At 40.0% G+C, this 23,448-nt stretch overlaps 1 protein-coding gene across 1 annotated transcript in view; it reads left to right on the top strand.

The window, feature by feature from the left end:
• Positions 1–5,217: 5,217 nt before the first annotated feature.
• LOC124160200 (moesin/ezrin/radixin homolog 1) overlaps positions 5,218–23,448 on the top strand; it is a 189,808-nt gene continuing 171,577 nt past the window's right edge. Inside the window, exons 1-2 of the mRNA XM_046535981.1 lie at positions 5,218–5,305; positions 8,093–8,156. Of these exons, the coding sequence (XP_046391937.1) occupies positions 8,145–8,156 (12 nt within the window). The 5' untranslated portion in view covers positions 5,218–5,305; positions 8,093–8,144. The remainder of the gene's footprint in view (positions 5,306–8,092; positions 8,157–23,448) is intronic.

Raw genomic sequence — 23,448 nt, 5'->3', positions numbered from 1 at the left:
ATTCAAGAACCCAATGGGCCTGTGAAGGCGGAGTTAAAGTAGGGACAGAGTGAAAGAAGAATTTTGAAAATGCAATAGGCTTGCAATGATAGCAGACAAAATGATTAAATAGAGAGAAACCCGGCATCGGCATTAGCCTGCTCTTAACGAGAAATGCCAAGGGGACACACAACTTATTGTCTCTTCCGAAAGACAACACTACAAAAGACAAGAGAAGAAGCCAGCACAAGGGATGGAAAAACATAAGAATAGGCAAAAAAGTTAAGGACAATTGTAAAAAGCACAAAACTGCTTAATAGCCACCTGAGCTATGAGATAGCAAACCTTCTCCTTCACTACCTCATGATGCTCAGCACACGTCAAAAAATCAAAATTGGCAGCCTTGGCTACAATGGGGATGCACGATTTAGATACATTATATTCATGAGCCACTGTCCGCCACTTTCTTCCAACAGCCTTCACTCCTTCATTGATGGCATGGAGAAGGCTGTCACTCGGGGAAAAATCTGCACCAGCATCAACAGCAAAGCTGGAAAAGAAGATGTTGGCAGAGGATTGAGGGCACGTAGATAAGTCTGACAGGCAGTGACTACACTCATATTTTGCCAGGATATGAGCGCATATCACTGATCCAATATGTGGAATGTTCTGCAGACGACTCTTTTTTATCTTCAGGTCATAGACCTGGGTGGTTGAATGGTCCTCTGGGGTACTGCCTTCATAGAAAAAATTTGACAGGTCAGTCAGCAGACTACACCCATCAGGAGCTGTGTTGCTGTTGCTCTTGCAGGAGAGGAGACCATTGGTCACAGCTGTTTTCAAAGCAGAAACAAACTGCCCTGCATTGGGGCAGTGGTTGCTCCCGCAGTTCTGCCTCACCACATTAAACAAATTCTCTATTGGGTCCTGGTTAAGATTCCGTGTGGAAAGTTGCTGTACATTTTTAGCCTTCAATCCTTCCCACAGCAACCTAATGGCCCTAATTGTAGCCATCCACCCATTTTGTGATGGAGGCTTAATAATTTTTTCCCCCATGAGGAACTTCCATTTCCGTAATTTAGGCAAGACGGATTGCCAATATGAGAGGTGAAGGCTTCCCTCTTTCAATGGCTGCTTCAACACCTTCTTACTCCCTGAGTTGGTGGCGTCACCATTCAGGCTGTCAAAGAGCCTGTCAACTTCAAAAATGAATTCTGAAGTTGCCAGACCTTCGACCCCCAGGGTATCTGAAATTTTAAGCACATTTACACAGCAATTTAACCATAGATGAAATTCCTGGGCAACAACAAAAGATGGCGAGAATACATACTTTTGGCAACCATTGTTTCAATGCCGGCTCCCACAGTACGGCTGAATACTTCGGCAGCATAACACACCCTCATCTTCTGAAAGTTATTTGGGTTGAGGTGTCTTTGGGTAAGCCTGGATACACTGAAATGAAGATTTGTGTTTTAAGACAAGCAGTAATTGTGCTAAGTTTTCTTACAATAGAAAAATGTGATTTCCTTTGAGAATGGTGTAATGCGTGGTTAAAGTTAAAGCAAAGGCTTGCATTAAAAAGTAATTTCCACTCAACATGAAAATTAAGTTCTTTTAGAAGATTAGACAATTAATCCACAAGCTGCACTACTTTTTTGTTAAATAATGAAGCAAAAAAAAAGAATTTTTAACAAAATGCTGTACACAGCATTAACAAGCAAAGAAATAGCATGCAAAGAAAAAGCTAAGCTAGCACAGAAATGCCACGGAAGAAACTTGAAATATCTTTCAATTAATTAAGGAATAATAAAACCAACACTTACATTCTATCTGAATATTATAATAATTACGTACGGGTCGAAAGGGCTCCTAACAGAAGACTCTTCTGCTAAAGCTCTTATATGAGCCCATGAGCCCTGCAGTGTTACCACTTCTCCTCCTAGGGAAACATCAACAGCAACTTTGTACTTCAGAAATAAATTTCTGAAGCACTTAAGCAGGTGGGGGACATCAAAAAGGGTGAACACACGCTCACCGCATACTTCAAAATAAGGCTCCCTGTAGGTAGCCCCTAAATATCTCAGGGCTGCCACGTTATTCTGCCCCATGTCACACACAGTGGCTGCAATTACCAGGCCAGCCTTTCTCAAGGCTTCCACAACCTCCTTAATAAAAGTTGCCAGGGTAATATAGTTAGTGGCAGCTTCACTGAAATAGTATGCCACTGGTTGCTTCCAGGACCCCCCAATACTTCGCACAAGAAATACAAGAGCCTGTCGGGCAACAATGTGGAGGCGACCATGTTTTCCTCTGTCAACAAAACCACTAATAATGTCATCCTGTACATTATATTGTAATTGTGGCTTAATAGTCATCTCATCCAGCATGAGGATGCAAATCTTCTCCTCTGCCTTGAATGAGGCAACACTATCTGCCAGCTGTTTTAAAATATCCTCATTTAACCCTGTGTTAAAAGGCACAGAGTTTAACAGAGGAATTAGGGTGCTTCGAGAAGGCAGGGGAAATAGGGAGCGAAGGTGCCGGTAGGCTTTAGGCCCTTTCTTAAGAAGGGACAGAGCAACCAGTTTTGATGGCACCGACCATCGTCTACCTTTTGGCTGCTTCTTTGCCTCTGATATCACCGAACAAATCAGAGCAAAACCAGCAGGAGACATTGTTTTCTGCATATTACTAAGCAGATGCTGCTCGGCCAATTCCTTCTCCTGTCTTGTTTTGTTTTTCGCTTGTACCACCTTTTTCTTCAATCTGTACAGCTGCTTCTTCTTTTTAAGGAACTCCCTGTATAACCCCTTCTTCCGAGGAGTCAAATCTAAGGGAGATATCCCGAGGTCCTTCAAAATTCCCTGGGACACAACTTTGGCTGTACTGACAGCAATGCTTGATGGGGGCATGTTGGTCGGAGTGGGAGAAATAGGGGAGCCTTGAATATTTTCTCCAAGAGATGTAGGAGGAGGCATCTCTCCTGGAGAATTGTCAGCTACTCCATGCGAAGTAGACGCACCAACATTTACCTCAGCAGACACCGATTCTGAAGGAGTGGCTGAGGCATGGGGCAAGAAGAGGGTTGGCCTGGCATTCAAATTTAAACGATTTAAGTAATCGTTTGTAAACTGTTCCCTTGAAAAATGTTTTTCACAAACACAGAAGTTGTTGTGAATTTTTTCAAGGTCTTGGTGGTACAAATCTGGGTTGCCACATAATTCTCGCCACTCCTGTGCTCTGATGCCAGCAAGCAAGCCATGCGCAAAAGAAAAAAAGTTGTGTAAAATCCAAAATCAAGAAATACCTAGAGGCCATTCACTATCAATTTAACCACTATAAGAGGTTCTGATGACTTTCCACCACATTATACTTTGTGCAAATGAGTTAGATATGCTTAGCATAAACATTGATTTTAAGAATGATGCATTATGTCAAGGACTTATTGTTAGTGGCATGGAAATGAAAATGGAATGGCCCCAGGATTTCAGCCATCACAAATTTATAGACAGACCTCATAGGTTTGGAAGAAATTTGCCCATGACTTCCATCAATAAATTTGCAAAGGGACTTATTTAAGAGTTAGCATGCAGAAAATGTTAAGCTCATGGCACCAGCACAGCATATACGTAAAAGTAAGTAAGCCATTATGTTAAAGCTAATTTATCCAATGAAAGAGAAATACAAAGAAGCCTATGGAAAAAAATTAAAATGCCGAGGTTAATGAAGAACAGCGACCGTCTACAAAATGGAAAAGTTAGGAGTTAATAACACTAAATACTACACTCGAAAGTTTTTAGGATTCAATCTACTATTTCCATATTAAAAAGCTTTATAGATACATCCATTTCATTGGAAAGATGTAAAATGCCACAACCAAAACTTCACCGCAAACGTAAACCAAAACTTCACAGCAAACTTTAACAAAAATTTCACAGCAAACTTAAAACAAAACTCTTAATACAATACAGGAGGTCCACAAATCACATGAACAAGTGCTAACATACAGCAAGCAAGCGGTTAAGCCTCAACACTTATTATTAAGCTATCACTAAGCCTCAACACAACCACAAATTGTTAACCTAAACACTTATCCTCCACCTCAATGAATATTATTTAATAAAAGGAATATATACTCACCAAATTCTAGCAGGGGTCTTCACGTAGAAATACAATTCATAACGAATAAAACTGATTTTTCCCAAAACCGAATGGAAAAATAGGATATACAAACTATAAGCAACACCTCTTATTAATAAGTAGTACGTGTGCTCCTATTAATACGCACCACGGTATATTTAAAAGTATACTGCACACGTTCTTATACTACAGAGTATATATTAATGGAAATATTTCGATGCATCTCCACCGATGGCTTAACAAGTTATCACTCTGCCTCTCCTCCTTTTGTAGAGAAAATAATTGTGTTTAGTTGCTATATGCAATTAAAACGGTACGTGGAAATTGCTGATGCAATGATCATGTTAACAAGTTACACTCTGAAACATTTCACCAATTTTGCAGAACGAATGCCGGACACATTTGAATGACAATTTGTGAAAAAATAATGAGGGTATCTTGAATAAGTTGCATCAACAACTATCACCACCAGCATTTCCAACAACCCCATCAATTTAATAGACACATTGGAATGATTATCGAAAGAACAAAAAATTCCTTGAAGAAAGAATTACATTATTAGCTAATATGGCTTGAAAACTTAACAGATTATATCAAATAATTATATATATGACTGAATGAAGAAAACACTCACCTGGAAACAGTTCGCGGAAATCGAAAAAACTTGCAATCTTTCGATTGACAACCCCTAACTGCACATTTATCGCGCATTTTGAGGCGTTAAATGTCACTACACTTCCAGAAAGTTGTCAATTAACAAACCTTCTCAGCGTTAAAAGCAAAAAAACACGGCCCACAACCCGTATGACGACAACAACAACACAGCTGATGTAAACATGGACGGCATGGAAGGGCATGGAACAGTGCGCAATGTCCGTTGAAACGATTCAAAACATAAACACATGTGCGAATTAAAATATTACTTTGCGTTATGTAATAATGTCAAAAATATCAATAAAAATAAAAATACGAATATCTGAATGTACTTCATCATTAAAATTGAAAAAATATATTTGAGTTATAGCTTACTCCAACTATAGGCGGAGTGGCGGACGCTGGTACCACTTCCCCCGGGCCTGATAAACGGCCTTGCTTTAACTGCGGCCATATTGTCAGTTCAGTTTGGTGTCAACGTGAGTTAGGTGTGTGTGCGAGGACGTACTCCGTACTTTCTGTGACTAAGGATGTAAGTATATTGTTGTAAACAGATTGGAATGTCCATGTCTATTCCTTAAGGTTGTGGCTGTTCTTATGTGTGGTTATTGTGGTCATTTAATATGTTTTACGTGTAAAGTGCCGGGTTATGTGGTGGCGCTAGTATCATTTTACTTGCTTACGGTACTCTTGCCCTGTATTTTTGAGTGCTCTACGTGATTTCATTGAGATTATGTTTTATCATGTTAATTCACAGAACTGTAGCTTAGAAATCAGTTGGCTCATTTCCTTTAGGCTTATTAGGTGTCGCTTACGTATTATGGTTAGATTGTTAGTTTTGTCACCACCTGTGAACTTGACGATTTTCATTTGTTCGTGATTTGTCACGTTTCAGTTGCACGTAGAACTCATACTTACAGCAACTCTGGGGTGTTGCGTTTCTAATCGTCATTAAGGTTTAGCTTAGCTGTTCTACACCATTGCCCTCCATAAACTTCATCTATTAATATGTTGGTGCCGTGTGCTGCCGCAATTGAAGTCCAGAATGGACTACTGTGAGCCTGCTGAATTCACATTCTGAAGCAAATATATTTGAATGAACGTAGTCTGTGTCCCTAAGAACTAATGTTGAAGTTTTGAAACAACTAACCATTCGATGAATACGGGCTATTGGCCTAGTGATACTTCTTGTTTCATGGTAAAATTATGTTTACATTGTGTAAGAATTCTTGTCTTGTTCGGTTAGTAATATGTTGATTTTTTTGATTGCCCATTTGATTATTTTATAATACGAGAGGGAGTTCCGAATCCTTGATCTGACTGCTTGACATTTCTTGCAACAGTGGAACGTGGCGTAAAGGCATAATTTTGACATTGTCACTCCACGTATTTACTGAACGTACTAACTAGGCACATATGTTACTGAAGCCCCAGCACGTCGTAAAAATTTTATAAGTAACGTCAGAGTCATATTCAGTTGATAATTGGTACAAGTAAGTCCTGGTAATAATTTACATTTTTTGATCAGCTCCTAGAATGAGAGAGGATTGTGATAACCTAACTGTTTTAAAGTAATTTATTCTTTAGTGCGGTCACTTATGCTATATCATAGTTTGTTCTTAAACTACGTCAGTTTCAGTTATCTAGCGCTGGGTCTGATCAGGAGTCTGATGAAGTTACAATTTATTTTGCCACCATATCCCACACGTTTAATAATTCCTCTCAACTTATGTCAGCCAGATATTTTCAACTTACCAGACTTGAATGAATAGCATAACATTATCAGAGCTCTTTAAATTGTGTATCTTTTAGGGAAGGAAATTTCAGGCTTACTATCAGTAATAGGTAAATTATGTTGCAGTTTGGTTAGGTCAATGGTGTTTTTTATTCCTTTCGAAATTATACCTCTTGCCAGTCGTATCATTAGAATGGTTCGAATAATGTAGTACTTCATCCCCATGAAGTAGTGTGTTTTGCTATTTTTGTCATAAGTAGGGCTGTGCGTGTAAAAAGCTGCATTTCGGGCAAAATTCTCTCAAGTTCTCGGTGATTTGCCATGAGAATGCTCGTGAAGTTCATTGCCTACTATCTTTTCTATGTTCTCTAATTATTCAATTAACACTGGTTGATTTCAACTGTCGACATGAGGCAATGCCAGATATAGGGGGCAGAGGGGCTGATAGCCGCTGCCAAAAGAATGGCATTATGAGGTTTTTAATGTCGTTTTAGCAAATATTTCTTCTGATAGGAGATTTTACCTGGGGTCCCTTTGGGTCTAGAAAATGTAATCCTATTTGGGGTACGGCATGTGATACTGCTGTAGTGAATCCTGTTACTTCGACTTCTTTTGCCTCTGCATCTTGTCTTGTGAACTTTTTGTATCCCTGTATTGCATTCTACCTACATAAAAACGGCCTTAGGTTTGAGAAGCTGGTGATTTTAGGCTATGAAATAGAGAAATGTGTAAAAACAATACCATCAATGTGAGTCTGTTGTGTGGTGCGTTCTAGAAAAAAGTTTGCTCGATGATGGGTCACCATTGATGGGTATGTGCAGTGAGAGAAGGAAGTGGTGATATGTGTTTTTTCATTGGCTACTACTTTTTGGTCGCCTATGGGTATTTTTTATTGTGTATGATCAGTTTTTAATGTTATGGAGACTTATTGATTACTATACGGAGAAAGTTAGGCCACAGTATAGTATTCGCAATGCATCAGAAGTCGAAGAGTGCTCTTTTTTTATGCATGCAGGGGAATCTATGAGACAAGTCAGCAGAAGGTGGAAGTGCTGTTTGTTGTCTCTTACTATAATGTAATCTAAATTAACTAATCTTTACCAAGCACAATAGTGGTCATTAGAGACGAAATCATTTCGAGACCGACTCATGGGATCTCCTGCAAAGTGACACGCTTAAATGGCAAAAAATAGAAATGGAAATTTATGAATTGAAAGCTATTCACTCTCTGATGAACGGGTGTTCCTGTGATATACTTGGAAGTTAATATATTTGACCGCCGGACGTGTCGTTGTGCGGCAGAGTGTATTCATGTGTAACTGAGAGGATTTTTTGGGGCTGCTCACGTCGTTCCATCACCTCGTGAGCGCCAATATTTCTTGTGCGAGAAACTATCCGTGGACAGAAAGGGTCAGGCAATCCCGCGCTTATTTCGAAATTCGGGGCGGTGCGACTGTGGGTGATGTCAGTCATTTGTTTTCATTGATGCATGCCGCGCCCACCCTCCGCATGCTTCACGATCGAAAGGTCATATTTCTCCTGTGTATGTGCCAGTTGATAATTTATGTTTTCATTTGCTTCCAGAGACACCAGGGTGGTATTTGATATTCGGTGGGAAGAACCCTAAACCATCAAGATGCCGAAGTCGGTGAGTAGCGACTTGCACATTAATCGGTGATGAGCCCTTATCCGGTGTGTCCCCACGCTTGTGTAATTCATATCCGCCGGTCGCCGTCAGCTTCCATTGGTCCATGGTCGCGTCTGCGTGCTTTGTGGATTTTTGCTCGGATGCCGGCGGCGGGGTGGTAGGGGAAATACGTTTCCGCTTTAGTGCCTGCGGTATCGCGTACGAAAGGGATGCTTCTCAAGTTATGCTACCTCCGCACCTCTGCCAAAAATAAGGAACGACTCTTGTGGAGTATTTGCTCACTGCAATTGGAGATGTTGGTGTTACGGATTTCATATTCAAAAGCCACCATTCCGAAGATTCGATCGACGCAGCTCTTCGCTCAACTCTACTATCGGCTAATGTTTTCGTACTGACTTATTTCTTCCCTTTTACATCCTTAATAACATGTGCTATGTAACTCAGTCGAGGTCACCCTTCGCCCATCTTCGTATCCAACTGTCTTCAACTATTGTCTTCATGTGACCACCATGTCTCATGATGTGGCCGGCTAAGTTCTCCAGACTTCTTCCCTGACTTAAAATACTTTCCTTCTTTCCCATTCTTCTTAGCACTTCATTATTACTTCTTTGTCGATCCATTTTTATCTTCACCATTCTACGAAAGTCTGTCAATCTCTTCAGTATTATGGTATCGAAGAGAACGCATCACTGCTCGTGCTGGGTCTTAAGGGGAACGAGTTACTTGTTTTCAGGTTACGTTTTCAGCTTGAAATTTTTAGGGTTCTTGTATAGTACACCTTTGTCAAAATGTGGCTTTATTTCAAATCCAAAAATACAGCATCTAAAAAAGATAATGAGTGTTATTTTCTAATTTGAGATGCTGCCAAATATTGACAAGGCTTTATTCTCACTACACTGAACTTATCAAGAGGATAGCGTAAATATTTCACGAGTAATTCGTCGCTGTGATGTAAACTGAAGACTGATTTAGCAGGAGCGATGCTTCCTCCTAATCATTATTTTTGGAAATGCGGGTACATGCGGTGATCTAACTTCCTGCGATTAAATTAACCTCATGTATGAAAGTGAATATTCGTGTGTATATATCTTTGTACTTCATGCAAGTATATAGTTTTTTAGGTGAAGTTTTTGAAGTGAAAATTGTGTGTTGTATGTGTGAAATAACGTCAATATTTCATCAATAACTCGTGGAAATCTGTTTTATGCACGATTATATTTTATTTCGTGAAAATAATCCCTCGGAACGAAACCCTGTGGGCAAAGTGTCATTCCCACCGGAAAAGCTCAGGATAGGATTCGGAGATGTTTTCATATCCTTTCTTTAATAATTATTTATATCTGAAGTTCTTATTCGTAATTCTCACGAGCGGCAGGAGCATATAAGTTTTGTTATTATGTTTGAGTATAATGTTATATCTTAACCATTGCCCACGATTCTGTGTAATGCACAAGTTCAAGGCTTAATTAAAACCGTGGCGAATGAAGCTTGGGAAATGTTGAAGTTGGCATGGTACCGTTGAATGTTACTACAAGGCAATTGTTATGGGTTCGCGGCTTAACTTTGTTGAACTACGATATAGGGAAACAAAATTCTCGCTTTACCTTCTACACTGAATATTAATGAACACCGACCGCACTTGAAAATGTTGTTGCTACAGAGAAACGCGTCGTGCCCAAATTCAGTCAGTGGAAATATTGAAAATTTTCATTTAACTCGGTAGTATTGATAACCTCCACTACATTGTGTCATATATCATAGAAAATATGATTTTGATACTTCGAAACCTTGATAATGATTTTTTAAAAATTCCGGAAACATTATCAGTAGTAATAAATATTCAGTGTGAAAATTACGGTGTTTGTTTTATGAAAGCCAATTGAATCGATCACCCAGGTCCGAAATAGCTATTAATTAGGTAATTTAGTAAATGGGTGGGAAAAGTTAGCTATAAAAGCTATTTTCTCACAGCTTTAAAATGAAAAATGCAAAAGTTATCGCCCATTTTTATGAATAAGTGACGCAATTGACGGACAGAATCACGTATTAGATTTTTAATGATTGCGAACCGCATGAGACGGATGCGCGAGCAGGAGGAATAGCGGATAAGTGATATGCCCCTCGGCAAGAGTTAGTGACGTCATCAACTTCTCAGCGAGAAGGTGAGGTAAGCCCGTCGCTCTTTCGTCGTGAATAGCTGGAAAAGCTGGCGAAAGATCTAAAAATGGCATTATACCGTTTATTTATTTTTCAAACAATTTTTTTTTAATTTTGCAATAGGCAACAGTAAAAAAGTGAGAGTCCATTCTTTTTTCATTATCTGAAAGTTGAAGTCGGACCTGTGTTTAATGCTATTTATTTGGCTAAAAGAGGTCGGTATGAATCTTCTGTATTCATGTTGAAGAATTTCCCTCGGATGTTGGTGTGAAGTGGGAGGGGAATACCGTTTCCGCTCGCGTGCCCACGTTATCTCATATTAAGTTCCTTGCTTTCGTTCCCAATGCCTCTCAGCTAAAGTAAAGAATTTCTATCCCGTAACGTATTCTCTAAAGTGTTTACCACGCGCAACTAATTTTCCTTTTTAGCGGCGTCAAAATGGGGTGTGCGTTATACACGCGGATACTCAGGTCACCCTAGTATTTCCATTTTTAATCGTATGTGTGGGAAAGACGCTTAGCGGCAATGAAGTCAACTAGCGAGCAGCTTGTGTGTTTCTTTAACCCTAATACGGGCAACATATTTTTCTGACGTAATCGGGCAAGGTGAGTCCGATGGACTCTTTTAACTTATGCTTTTAATTTAAACTATTAAACAGTGAAAAATATTACTTTTCACATCAAGTTTTACATATTGTGCACTATAGAATCATTTAACATAAAATTGATTATTTTTTGTTTAACAAAAGTTTTACATTACTTATTAATTTCATACATAGTCAAACAGTGAGTACAGTGGACTCTTTTTACTAATTATTTCTGTTTTCACTACATAAAATACCAAATATTTATCTTTACATGTAAATAGTGATAATTTTACATTATTTTGACAATTCGAACCAAATATTTGTAAAATGCATATTGCTTTTTACATTTCGTGCAAACAGACTCACCTTGCCCGGATTTGTGGGAATTCACGGGAAAAAATTATTTCTATGTTACTTTCATTCCGAAAGAAGTTTGAATTACTCTAATTTATAAGAAATATACAATTAGAAGAAGTAAAAAATTTACATCATGCTGACATTTGATTAACATAATAAAATTCTCAAAAATGTGATGCGATGAGTCCAAGAGACTCACCTTGCCCGTATTAGGGTTAATCTTTCCGTGTCGGTTTCGGTGCCTCGAGGGTTGAGAAGGTGAAACGGACGGAGAAGAAAAGGGAAGAGGAAATGTTAGACTTGTTGGGCGAGAAGTGAAGGCACCTAGATGATGCCTATCGCCTAAAATGTTTTCATTGCTCGATTGATTAATCCGTCGGTTGTAAATTTTCTATGCTTATGCATTAATATTCATGACTTGATTACCACATCATTTTACCGCTCCTTTTTCTGCTGCCCTTGAGTTATCGAAACATAAATACGTGGTATCAATTTTGACACCCATGAGCATTATATCATCTTCACCAATTGTCTGAAATCCGACGATTGGTTTGACGTTGCTCATCACTCAAGTCTCCTGTCGGCTAATCTTTTGAAACGAGCATAATTATTCTCTTTTACTTCCTCCCATCATCTGCTATTTTTATCTTATCCACTGCATTCATTTAGCGTTTTTCTCTTCTTGTTTCGACGGTTCGTTTCGTCAGACCATTGCGTCTCATGACGTTGCCACTAAAGTTGCCCATGAGTCATTTAATGGGTACGTATTGTTATTGTGTTGGTTCAGTGGCTAGTTAGTAGGTAATGAGTTTCGGCTGCGGAATACATTTTTATTCGAACAGACCATGGCGCATTGCCCGAAATTTGCTTCGTGAACTCTGGTATTAGCTCTGCGAATGGACGCGATTTGTGTTTATAAAACTGTGCTTGCTCATGTTTCCTGCCAAATGTGCATGCCTAAGTGATATCCTTGAATGCACCCTTCAGATTCGGGATAAGTTTTCTTCTCATTTTACTAATAAATAACGCATTTGCGATCCAGGTGACCGTGACTCTCTATGCTTTCATGTAAATTTGATGATGATGGAACGCAAATAGTATTTTTTTTATTGTTATGGGCGAATATACAACGATCAAGACAAGGAAAACGACCGCCAAGTTTTCCATTGTGTGTGAAATTCCACAGTTTTCACTTTGGAATCCACATTGTAGAATTTTCATGCCCTGTTACCTGTTGTCTGCTTCAAAGGAGTTTAACCTGAAATATATTTATTCAGTGATTAAATGTCGAATAGAGCAACGTGTAATAACGGAAATTACTATTTTTCAGAAGAATAGCGTGGACGCTTACGACAGATGGTATTGAACAAGGCCTTATAAGTTTTTTCTTCACCTTTAATATTTTTCTTGTCCGATTCTATGTCCCATTGCCTAACTTGGGGTGAGGGTATTCTTGGGCTATGATCAAATTACCACAAAGTGAGTGGAATCACACCCAAAATAAGTATGCAAAAGAATCGCAATGTATTATTTACTTTAATACTCTGGCGGACAATTCGTGCCCATACTTTCGGAGGGTCTCTGGGAGTTGTTTGTGGCTCTATCTCTTGGAATTCTAACATATTAGTGAACTAAACTTTTCTGGCTATGCTCATCAAATAATTAAATTTAGCAATACATTTTGTGCTGAAGATAGTGCAAAATGTGTTGCTATTGGTCATGAAATAAAAATATTTTTTGGAAAATTGCGAGTATGTTTTGGATTACTAATTATGAAGGGGAAGTTCGCTGGATATTTGTTTGCATCAGTGCCCTAGCGTTCTCTATGCTGCGTGTCGCGTGTGACACCACTCCTGGCGAAGACAGTAAATCATGCCATGCATCACGAAGCGTAATAAGCGGATTAACGCATGGTTTTTTAATCACCGATATTTAGGTCGAAGTCTGCGTCGTAAAACGGCAGGGTACCTTCCAATGAAGTTCATCCTATGCCTTCATTGCCGATCTTCAGGGCAAATAGATTTGATTGATGTGCACAGGCTTGAGTTTGCAGTGACTCATTTTTCTCTGGCAAATGGAGTAATTGCACCTCTCAAGTTCTCGACTCCATTTTCCAGACTTTGTGATCTTAAGTAAGGCATCTCAAAGATTATTTTATGTCGATGTGAAAACGAACTAAGCGGAATTTTTGGAATATACTTCATGTCCATGTAAGGGTTTAAGAATATGGAAAGTTAACCCACTATGTTTTAGTAAAGACGCCACGATTAAAACGGGATGGTTATTTAATTGAAAATACCAATAGGTGCTGAAACCATGTCGGTTTTCAAGCAATCATAATATATTTGTTTAGAAAGTTACTACTGTCGGCATATTAATGTGGATGAGTGTGATTTCTTTTGAAAAATTTTCACATACCTAATTATTTAAGATATTCCTTCGGAGGATTAGAACAGCATTCAGGCAATGGTGGACGTCCCCAATACGGAACTATATTCTAGTGATTTCGACGCTAAACGTTGTCTTCCAAATCATTACACTTGTTTTTTTGGGCAAGTTAACAATATTTATGGAGGTTTTATACCTAACAATCTACTCATCGAAGTGTACAGTGCAAGCTTCGCTATGGTGTTTTCAAATGCTGTGTGAAATCTCTTAAGACTTCCTTATTGCATCGACATCCTGTAAGATAGGCCCAAGAGAATATTGCGAGCTTCGTGTGCGTGGCCTTGGATTTGCTTACATCGGTAGATGGTCTTATTTTGTCCTAGAAAATAAGTTCAATTCGTTGTTCAAAATTCAATAATTCACTCAGCTCGTCGGGTGACCTTTTTGACCTACAGTACCGATTACCGATATTGCTAGGTTAATTTTAAGCTTTTTGAGTTGCCGTCAGCCAGTGTTTTACCTACGTCCCATATAGGGCCACAAGACACATGTTTGGCAGCCTGCCTTGACCCTGAGTGCCTCGTTGGTCGCCCTCTGCTTTTTTGTCGTTTTTCCACGGTCGAAGCGAAAGTGCTGCCTCGCACCGCCATCCATCCATTGTTGCGTCCCTGGCCGATTGTTTCGTCACCTTTGGGCCCTTGGGCGGTGTCACTGTGTCATTCGTGTGATCTCCGCCCTGCCGTAAATTTATCCGTGCTTTCTGTTCGCTCTCGCGCTCCAACGTCCCATTTCATTCCCTACCCACTATGGTTTTATTCGCGTCCTGTGTGCGTCGGGAGAAGATGAAGCTGCAGAATAAATAAGAACAGTGCTTAGAAATTGTTGCACAGTAACCAAAAGGTGAGGGTATCACTAAAACCCTCAATTTCTCCATAATTACGGTAGGCGAGGTGATTCGTGGCTTTTGGAATCAAGCAATGGCCAGTTTTTCTTTGTCAAAGAGAAATAAATATTCGATTTCGGCCGTTGCTATTAAGGCAGGTATTTGGCGGAAGTGAGGTTATCTCCTTCGCAAACGCGCCTGTTCGAAAAAGGTATTATCTCTTATGCAGTTTTCAGTGTGCGCTATGAGATAATGAGATGCTCGCTGCTTAAGAACAAAATGAGGCTCATCGGCATTTTATTAAATTTAGCTTTCGATGGGCGTTTTTGTTTTTCTCTATGTGCAAAAATGTAATTATGAAAATTAATGTATTATTTCTCTTTTTTTCATAGTTTTTATGCATATCTTCAGCTTGGTGAACTAATTCTGCAGTAGAGTAATAGGCCTGTATCGTTTATAAAATATACTAATTATATTGCCGACGTTTCCGAATGTATGCGCCTGCAGAGCCATGTGTTCTTGTGTTCCTCTTAAATTAGTGCTGTTAAAAACCATATGCGCAATGAAATGCTGATACAAGTAGGCAAAAGGATTGGTTTATATTATTAAAAAATAGTGACCTTCTCTTAAAACACATTGTGATGCAGCGGACCCGCACTCCATGATATTAATCTGTTCCGGTGGACCATTCGTCGATCGAATTCCATCGTATGTAGAATATGCATTTTTTCAGATGAAGAACCGGTTAAAAATGCATCAGCCATGAAAATATTGTAATGTAAATTTATTTCGTTGAAACATAAGGCGTAGAATTACATTATTGATGACATACTAGGCGAGTAGAAAAATAGCCCGCGAAATTAGAAATTATGAAAGTCGCGCGTATAATCATTTCACGTCGTGTGCCGAATCTGTCGTAATTCGAGCCGATCGTAAAGCGAGTGTCTACTTTGTATTGTTAAAATTGTATATGAGAGTCATATTTCATGGATATTCCCCGTTCGACCTTGTCTGCGAGGAAGAAATCGACGCGACGCTCATACGTTGGCCGGCTGTGAGTTACCGAGACGCCGTGGTACCGTAACGCTGAAACTCGCGACACACGCCGTGAGCGGAATGCCTAATGGGCTCCGTTGCGAGAGTCGTGTTTTTGTCATCTCCCCCCACCGTCCGTCTCCAGCCAATCTCCTCTCCCATTGTTCGGGGAAGGAGGTTAGAGCGGGGAAAGGAGAAGGTACATATATTTTTATGTATAATTATTAAAAAGCAGCCGATTTGGCGTGATAATGAATACAAAACTTACCATCTGCAGCTTTAACAAATATAAATTATGAAAAAAACTATAGAAATAATGAAAGCATTATGATTCGGAAGAAGTCTTTTCGAAGCTGCCTCTTGAATGTTCCGAAGTGCGTATAGAGATTCAGGGAAAGGTAGGTGGACAAAATGGTGTTGAATAAACTAGGAAGCCTGGGAAAAAGTGATACCTGGGAAAGAGAAAGATGGAATTTTGGTTGGTGTAGTAAGTGGTTGTTACGAAAGGCCCGGGTGGCGATGTGAAGGGAAAAGAATGGATGAAGAGTATTTCAGAGGATCGCTCTAACAAATTATGGCAGTGTTAATAAAAGAATGATTATAATTTTTAATACGGTGAATTGTGGGGCCAATAAAAGGGCAGGCATTGTTCTAGAGCTAGAAAAAGTAATTTCTATTATAATTTTGAGTTATAGTGAGGAAGTTCCTGTATAATCTTCTAACTGTACTTCATCGACGCCCGTCCTAAAAAAATAAGCCTCCCGTGCCGCATTTTCTGAAAATTTATCATCAATTGCAATTTGAGGATCCGTTTTTTAAACACGCTTTATGAAAGCACTTCTCTAAGCATGGAACATTTGTTATTTTCTACAACTTACATGTCATGTTTACAAAAACATCAATATTTTGCTCGGTATGCCGTGATAGTATTGCACACAATAAAGTGGCCCACTCGTCTTGACGGCGAGCCACTTCACCTCTTTTTTTATTATTGGGAAACGGATATGCCGGATGAAGTCGATGAACGTTAGGTACCCTAACTAGTTAAAACGATATGAGCTTTTAGATCTGATTAATGAAAGAATCCTTCTTCAGCAATGTATCCGAAAGTTTCTTCTCATTGATGGCATAATTGAGAGTAAAGGGAAAAAAAGGATTGAATGAATCACGCCTGAGGATGACGCAGTGCGTTGAAACCATGGTAGTGATCTAAATATTTTATGTGGAAAAACATAGTTTAATTTTCATTCAATATGGATAAATTCAACGCCTCAAACCATCAACTTCTTTGAGGAAAAAAGGATGTTATAAGTCAATATGGTTCAGTCTGTCTTTTTTTTAGTATAATCATATCACAGCTCTTTGTTATCATTGTTTCCTACCTGTTAAGGTAGGTTCACAGAGAGCATTTCACGATTTGCCTCATTCGCTTTCATTTTATCGATAAATCCTATTCTCTTACTTTCTTTTTCTCGCTTACCTAATGTTCTTCCCTCTTACACGGTTTTTAGCGTCCCCTCCCGCTCCCGCTCACTCCATCCAAACATTCTATCTTTTACCTGTGAATATAAACCTCCCTTATCTCATTTAGGAGCTTCCTCCATTTCCCCATGTCCCGTCACCTTTTAAATTCTTCTTCACGCTCGCATCTCGAATGCCTCAAGTATTTTCTCATCCTCCACCCTAAGTGTCCCATGTGTGTTTTGCACCCTAAATCGCTACACTCCAAATCATAAACCTTTATTTACATAATTCTTACCTAATGATGCTTTAATCACTGTTTCCTTGTCATGAACGCCTCCTTTGGTGACGCAATTACTTATGCCAATTCTTACGTCTTTAATGTTGTGTCCGTTTTCCAGTAATGTGTTGCCCAAATGGTGCTCTACCTGCTCAAGTTTTCGCCCTCCTACTTCTATCTTTAGTCTCACATTCCTCGCTCGCGATGAATGTGAGGCTCAACAATTTACAAAACAGCATGACCTGGTCTTCTGGATGTGTCATATTTATTGAGTTATATGATTTTATGCGCTCTGGTGATTATAATGAATACCCATTAATATGTTTTTCGTTTTTTAGAACTTGTCACATTGTCAATAAAATAACGTTAATTGGGAAAAGTTCTTACTTAATGATTCCCTGATCGGCTATTTTCTTTTCATGAATACCTCCTTTGCTATTGTCCGTATGTCTTTACTGCGGTGTCCATTTTCAACTTACGTGCTGCCAAATTAGTTGAACTTTTAAGAGTAAGGTGTCACGAAAGGAATTCGGTTCGTGCGGGAGTGATGCGTATTCTTAAAGACGTTTGTGAGAAAGGGGGCTTGCCGTGGTGTTCTGCGCGGTGTCGGCTTCGTTGCGTAAGGGGCCACGGTGTCTCGATCGCGCAGTCAAGACTTACGATCGGTGGGGGAGGGGAGTGGGTAACGGTCTTCTCCTCGCCGCTATCCGCGTGGACTGAATGCCGGTGGAATGAAGGAGAGGCATATTTCATAGCGTGGCATTCCATTGGGAATCCGGGAGCTTCTTCGACGCATCCCCAATGTATGGCTTTGATTGGCTCTCAGGAGTGCCCTGGCGGATGACCTATGGGCCTCGTTAATACTGTATACTCGTACAGAATGCACTATAGAATCATTTTGCTCCCTAATTTTTTGTCCATGTTAGCCGGGACTAATCCATAAGATTGGTCCAATGATTTCATCTCTCTCTTTTTAGCCAAAACAGTCTGTCTGGCAATAAATACTCTTACAGATATCTATCTTCGCTCACTTGGCAGATGTATTAATGTGATAGGAGCATTGGAAAATTATCTTTGAAACAAATTTGGTAAAATACATCGTGAAAGTTATGGAGCATCATCCGGATATATTGTGGAGAGGTGTTTAAGTATCGACTTGTTACCTGGGAGTTGAGGGGATGAGGGAAAAATCAACGGATGACCAAGGGGAGCTCATGGAAGGAGGCCCCATTCCACCACATTGGAGATGGATTTCTTTTCATTCCTTCTGATTGAATTGATGAAGGCTACCAACAACGCGACGATGTATGCCGCGCTATACGATGTTTACTAAGTGTTTGCAATTCCGAGGAATAGCATTGAGAAGTTTTGAATATGATAGTTCACTTCATCAGGACTGTAAATTTTGGTTAACAGTCCCGAATATAGATTGTATCTCCACGAAAATCGGATCGCTTTGGCCGTCGGGGACACGAGTGACGACCTCTGTAAACCCAATTAATAGGGTAGTTTCCTTCATCAAAGAAAACGAAAGGCATTGATTGCGATTCGTTACCCACCATTAGTGTATTCATAATATACAAATTGTATGTACAAATTATTTGGTTTTAAAAATCCCAGTTTAGACGAATGACAATGGTCAATTTTAACCGCATTTGAAAAAGGCCAGATTAGCGGCCATGCGTTGCCACTCCACGTGACGTCACAGGGACCTAGATTCTATGCTAGTAGTTAGGAGTTTTACATCGTCTGAGATTACCAATGCATGCATGTGGCACAGATCTCAGGGAAACATCTCTTAATAATCACTTATTAAAATTACCTGTGGTCGGAAAGTTTCCTTCGTTTGATAGGGTATTAATAATCCTTACTTAAAACAAGCGCCACCTGCTAGCAGCCTGCATCGTAGCGGCGCTCATAACATCGCACCAAGGTGGCCTCACACAGCGGCAGCCGGAACCATAATGATATCACACGGGCTTTTCCCAGCATTCATACTTAGCCGTCGCGTTTTAAATATCTAAAAGCGGGAAATACGTACTCCAGGAGTAATAATCTTTCGATTTAGGCAGTAAAAAAATAATAGGAAACCACCCTATTGCGCTGAGGGTGACAACACATCTACAGATGGTTTAGGGATCCTTTTTTCTAATATTCGTGCGAATGGCCTACAAAGCTAGGATGATTTTTGTCCCATTTTTTTACGTTTTTCTTGAAATTTCATGATTTTCCAGGCGCAATGAAATCTCTTGACCCTCCAGGTTTTTTCAGAAGAGTGACTACTCTGGAGCACCAACTGTTTTATGAGAGGCCAAACTGTGATATTGCCATGGCACTCCTGTTTATGTTGTAACTGGGGTCTTGCGCGCTTCTTTTTTGTCGCTTTTCCTCGTATTCTCATCGCCGCGGAAACCGCATCTCTCTCTCTCTCTCTCTCTTTGTGCCTCTATCTCTCGTCTGCTGCAGCTCCATCGTCCAATTAGCCTGGAAAGTGTCCGGAGGGACATCCGGTCGAGAATCCGCCACTCAATCAATCGCCAGTGGACAATGGCCAGTCTATTCCCTCCCTCCCTTTTCTCTCCTCGCCAATCTATCCCATGCCCTGCCCCGGAACACGAATTCTTCTTCTCCATCATTCCTCGCGGCATAAGCTTTTGACCTCTAATTGCCCCCAGGGAAAAAATGACACCATTTGATTCGTTGCTTCGTCTCTTCCGTTTGAGATTCGGCCTTGTTGCCATCCTCGTAGGCTCGCGATGGAAAAAAAGCGTCGCTAGCATTGTGAAACACCCATGAATTCGTTTTTATGGATCGCTAGCAATGCCCGTTTGCCCTCGTATCGTAGAGGTATATTGGCTAGAGCGATTTTCGGCGTCTGCTCACGTCAGTCAGCATTAGCAATCGTGAATACTGGCGATAACTAGTTTTAAAACCCCATAAGCATTTAACATTCCCTTATACTTTCGTTCCATTAGAGGCTTTAATATGTACAATAAGATTGAACAAAAAGTATCATTTTGTTTTCATTATTTATTGATTTGGTTTTTCAAATTATTCATTTCTAGTTTACTTGGATCTATGTTTTCTCATTTTTCATTTGACGTTTTGACTGACCCTTAATTCATTTGGTCCAGTTGTGTCTGATGTTTAGTTACTAACATTCAACCAATGCAATCCTGAAGAGATGGAAGCGAAACACTATTTATAAATAACATTTTTCTTGCAATGGGTGTTGGGCGGATTAATGTGGAACCCCCAGAGCTCAGAGAAATGTTTAAGTTTAATCCATTTTACTTAATTGTATTAATATTACTTACGGAATAGTGTAAAGATTAATAAAACATCCCTCCGAAAGCCGCAAAACTCGCTATTTTGAACTATTTACCTTAAAAATTTTCTAGGGGAGGGGCCCCGCACCTCCCACTTACCCTAGCAGGTATTCCATACACTCCAGACATCCTAGTATTTGTTGCGTCTAAAACCCCCCTAGCCTTAATTCCTAGCTGCGCCCCTGTGTACAGGCACTCCTTTTTATGCTCGAGACGTTTCATTCCTTAAGCAGTCGGGATACAAACAAAAAAAATTGCATTTATACCTACCGATAACGTTTTGTTGACTTACGGAGATGGAATTGGATCAATTTAGAATGTTCACCCAATTTATTGTGATAGTTGCCTTCCATATTGCTCCTTGTCACCTCCAGGAAGATCACCTGTGACAATTTACCGCGCTCAGTTGCTGAAAAAGTTATTTCCCCTTTGCGTTCTGTGTAGAGCAACATACTGTTTGAATATATTGACTTGACGGGCCCGTCGGTCTTATGAGAGCGATGAAATGAAAAAACTTCATACGCACCCATTTAAATGGAATTAAGGTAAACTTGCTGGTTTTATGGAGTTGGCCATCTCGTTTTTCTCCTGTAGCAATCGGTAGGAAAAAAAATTTTCCTCCTTTTCTGGTTTAAGAGTGGTACGAGAATGTTTTTTACTCGTTTTGTTCTGGCGGGTTTACCTGTCTCTGACTTTGTGGTCATTATTTCGTGCGGCTGTTGCATCTTCGGCGGGATACTACTGAATGTAGTCCATATTTACCGATTATGATCTTTGAAGCCTCCAAAAAACGATTCTCCGATAATAGTACATTTAATACACAAGATTTATGAAGAAGCGTTTCAACTGAACATGGTGGCAGTGGGTTCTGACCGATTTTGATTCAGATTGTGAGTTGTCCTTCCATTTCAGGATACGAAGTGATTCTTAATTACGATTAATGAATCATCATTACTCGAGCCATTTTATTTGTAAGTATTCGAAGAAGTTGCTTCGTTCGGCGCTGCCTGAACAATCACTTTATAATGAGGAAGGTACGGGAGTCACTGCGTGATTAAAAAGTTTCGCCATAATGAAGGCCACATTCATCGAGGCTAAAAAGCGAAACTAGTGTACTGAATGTGTATTTTACAGCAATTTACAGAATACTACTTTCACTACATCAGCAGCAGCAGTGGTCAACAATCCTAAGTATAGTTTGACAATGCTCTTCAATCAATTATACTCTCAGCTTGTCTTTTCACGCCTGTGTATTTTTTCTTTTTCACGTCCTTCTGGTCCTGCTTCATATATTTAATTCGAGATCTTCCTTTTCCATCCCTTCCATCCACTTGCTCTTCAGCAATTGACTTCGTCAGGCCACTATGCTGTATTTCCTTTATACAGTCTTTTGAGCCAACCATCGTTTTAATTACATGCCATGAACATGATTCGACTTGTATTACTAGATTCATTTTCTAGTTACGCTTACATAAGAGCAGTCCGGTGACGAACTTCGTTTTTATTTTGATCATGATTTATCTGCTATTACTCGCCTTGTGTAAAAATTTTTAGTCAAAATGACATGTCTATTGTAGTATTAATCTGCATTTTTCATGTACTTAGACATCGGCATAAGAATCGGTGTAGCAATATTTCAAAATTAAATTTTCCTATAAATATAGTATGGAAATACCTACTTCATTGGCCTTCAGGCAACGAAGTAAAATTATTAGATATATTTTGAAAATTTCATGTAAATCACACGTATTTCATTTATCCTTTCAACATCTTATCTAGTGTTATATAGGTGTTCGATTGGGATGGGTGAGATAGGAGATAGGATGATGAACTTGAGGGGAATATGAAGGACTTACGGTTATGGAAGATTAATCTCCTGTTTGGTTAGCGAAAACTACTGTAAGGCAGGATGTCCCAGTGAATTCTTAATCTCGACTCACGTCCGTAATTATTAAAATTACAAGATTTTAGGATAGAATGTGGACCAAATTTGGGAAAAATTGTGGAGCTCACGACGTGAGGGAATGCGTTGATATTGCCATCACCTAGATTTCCAGCAGACGAAGAGAGTCTGGGGTGAGTTGCCAGTAGTTGAATTTGCGCGAGGATTTCCTCGACTGCTCCTCGGCAACAGCCAGTCTCGCCTTTCTCTTGTTGAAGCCGAGCCAATTTCTTTCTCGACCCCTTCTTTTTACTCCGAAAGGTCGTTTCGAGTCGAAAGAGTTGCGATCATGCACTGCGAGCGGGAAAAAAAAGAAGTGAGGTGACCAAGCAAGTGCACAAGCACGCTATTGGATATATGTACGTATGCATGCATGCAATCGGTCCTCCAGTGAAAGTTGCCCAACGCGTCTCCAGTGCGTGTTTGCTCACGCGAGTGGTTCATTACCGTCGGGTTGGTCGCGCTGGTCCTTCCACGATATAGTCGCAGCACACCAACCTCTCTCACTTTTTCAGTGCTTGCGAGGTTTCCCATCTTGTTTGTGTGCCCAAGGAGCCGCCGACGTCACCGCCGTAAAAAAAATTCGATGCCTTTCGGCGGGGATCTGTGGGGCTGGTGTTAATGGCCTGAGGACATATATTCCATCCACTCCTCCCCCCCCCCCCGCCCCCCCGAGGGCTGCGCCTAATAGGAACGCCTCTCCTTCAACAACCATATTTCTCACTCGCCTATCGGAGAGACATTCGTTCATGCCTTGGTTCCTCTACGAAAGCTCTATACTATGGTTGAGAGGATGCTGGGTAACCTCGAGCGCTTCTGGGAATACACACTTAAACAGAAAACTGGTTTGAAAACTGAAATGCTGATGAACTTA

This window comes from Ischnura elegans, chromosome 6 (assembly GCF_921293095.1).
Source record: "Ischnura elegans chromosome 6, ioIscEleg1.1, whole genome shotgun sequence".
NCBI lineage: Eukaryota > Metazoa > Arthropoda > Insecta > Odonata > Coenagrionidae > Ischnura > Ischnura elegans.
The sequence above is the reverse complement of the archived record's forward strand: the minus strand, read 5'-3'. Positions and strand labels throughout refer to the sequence as shown.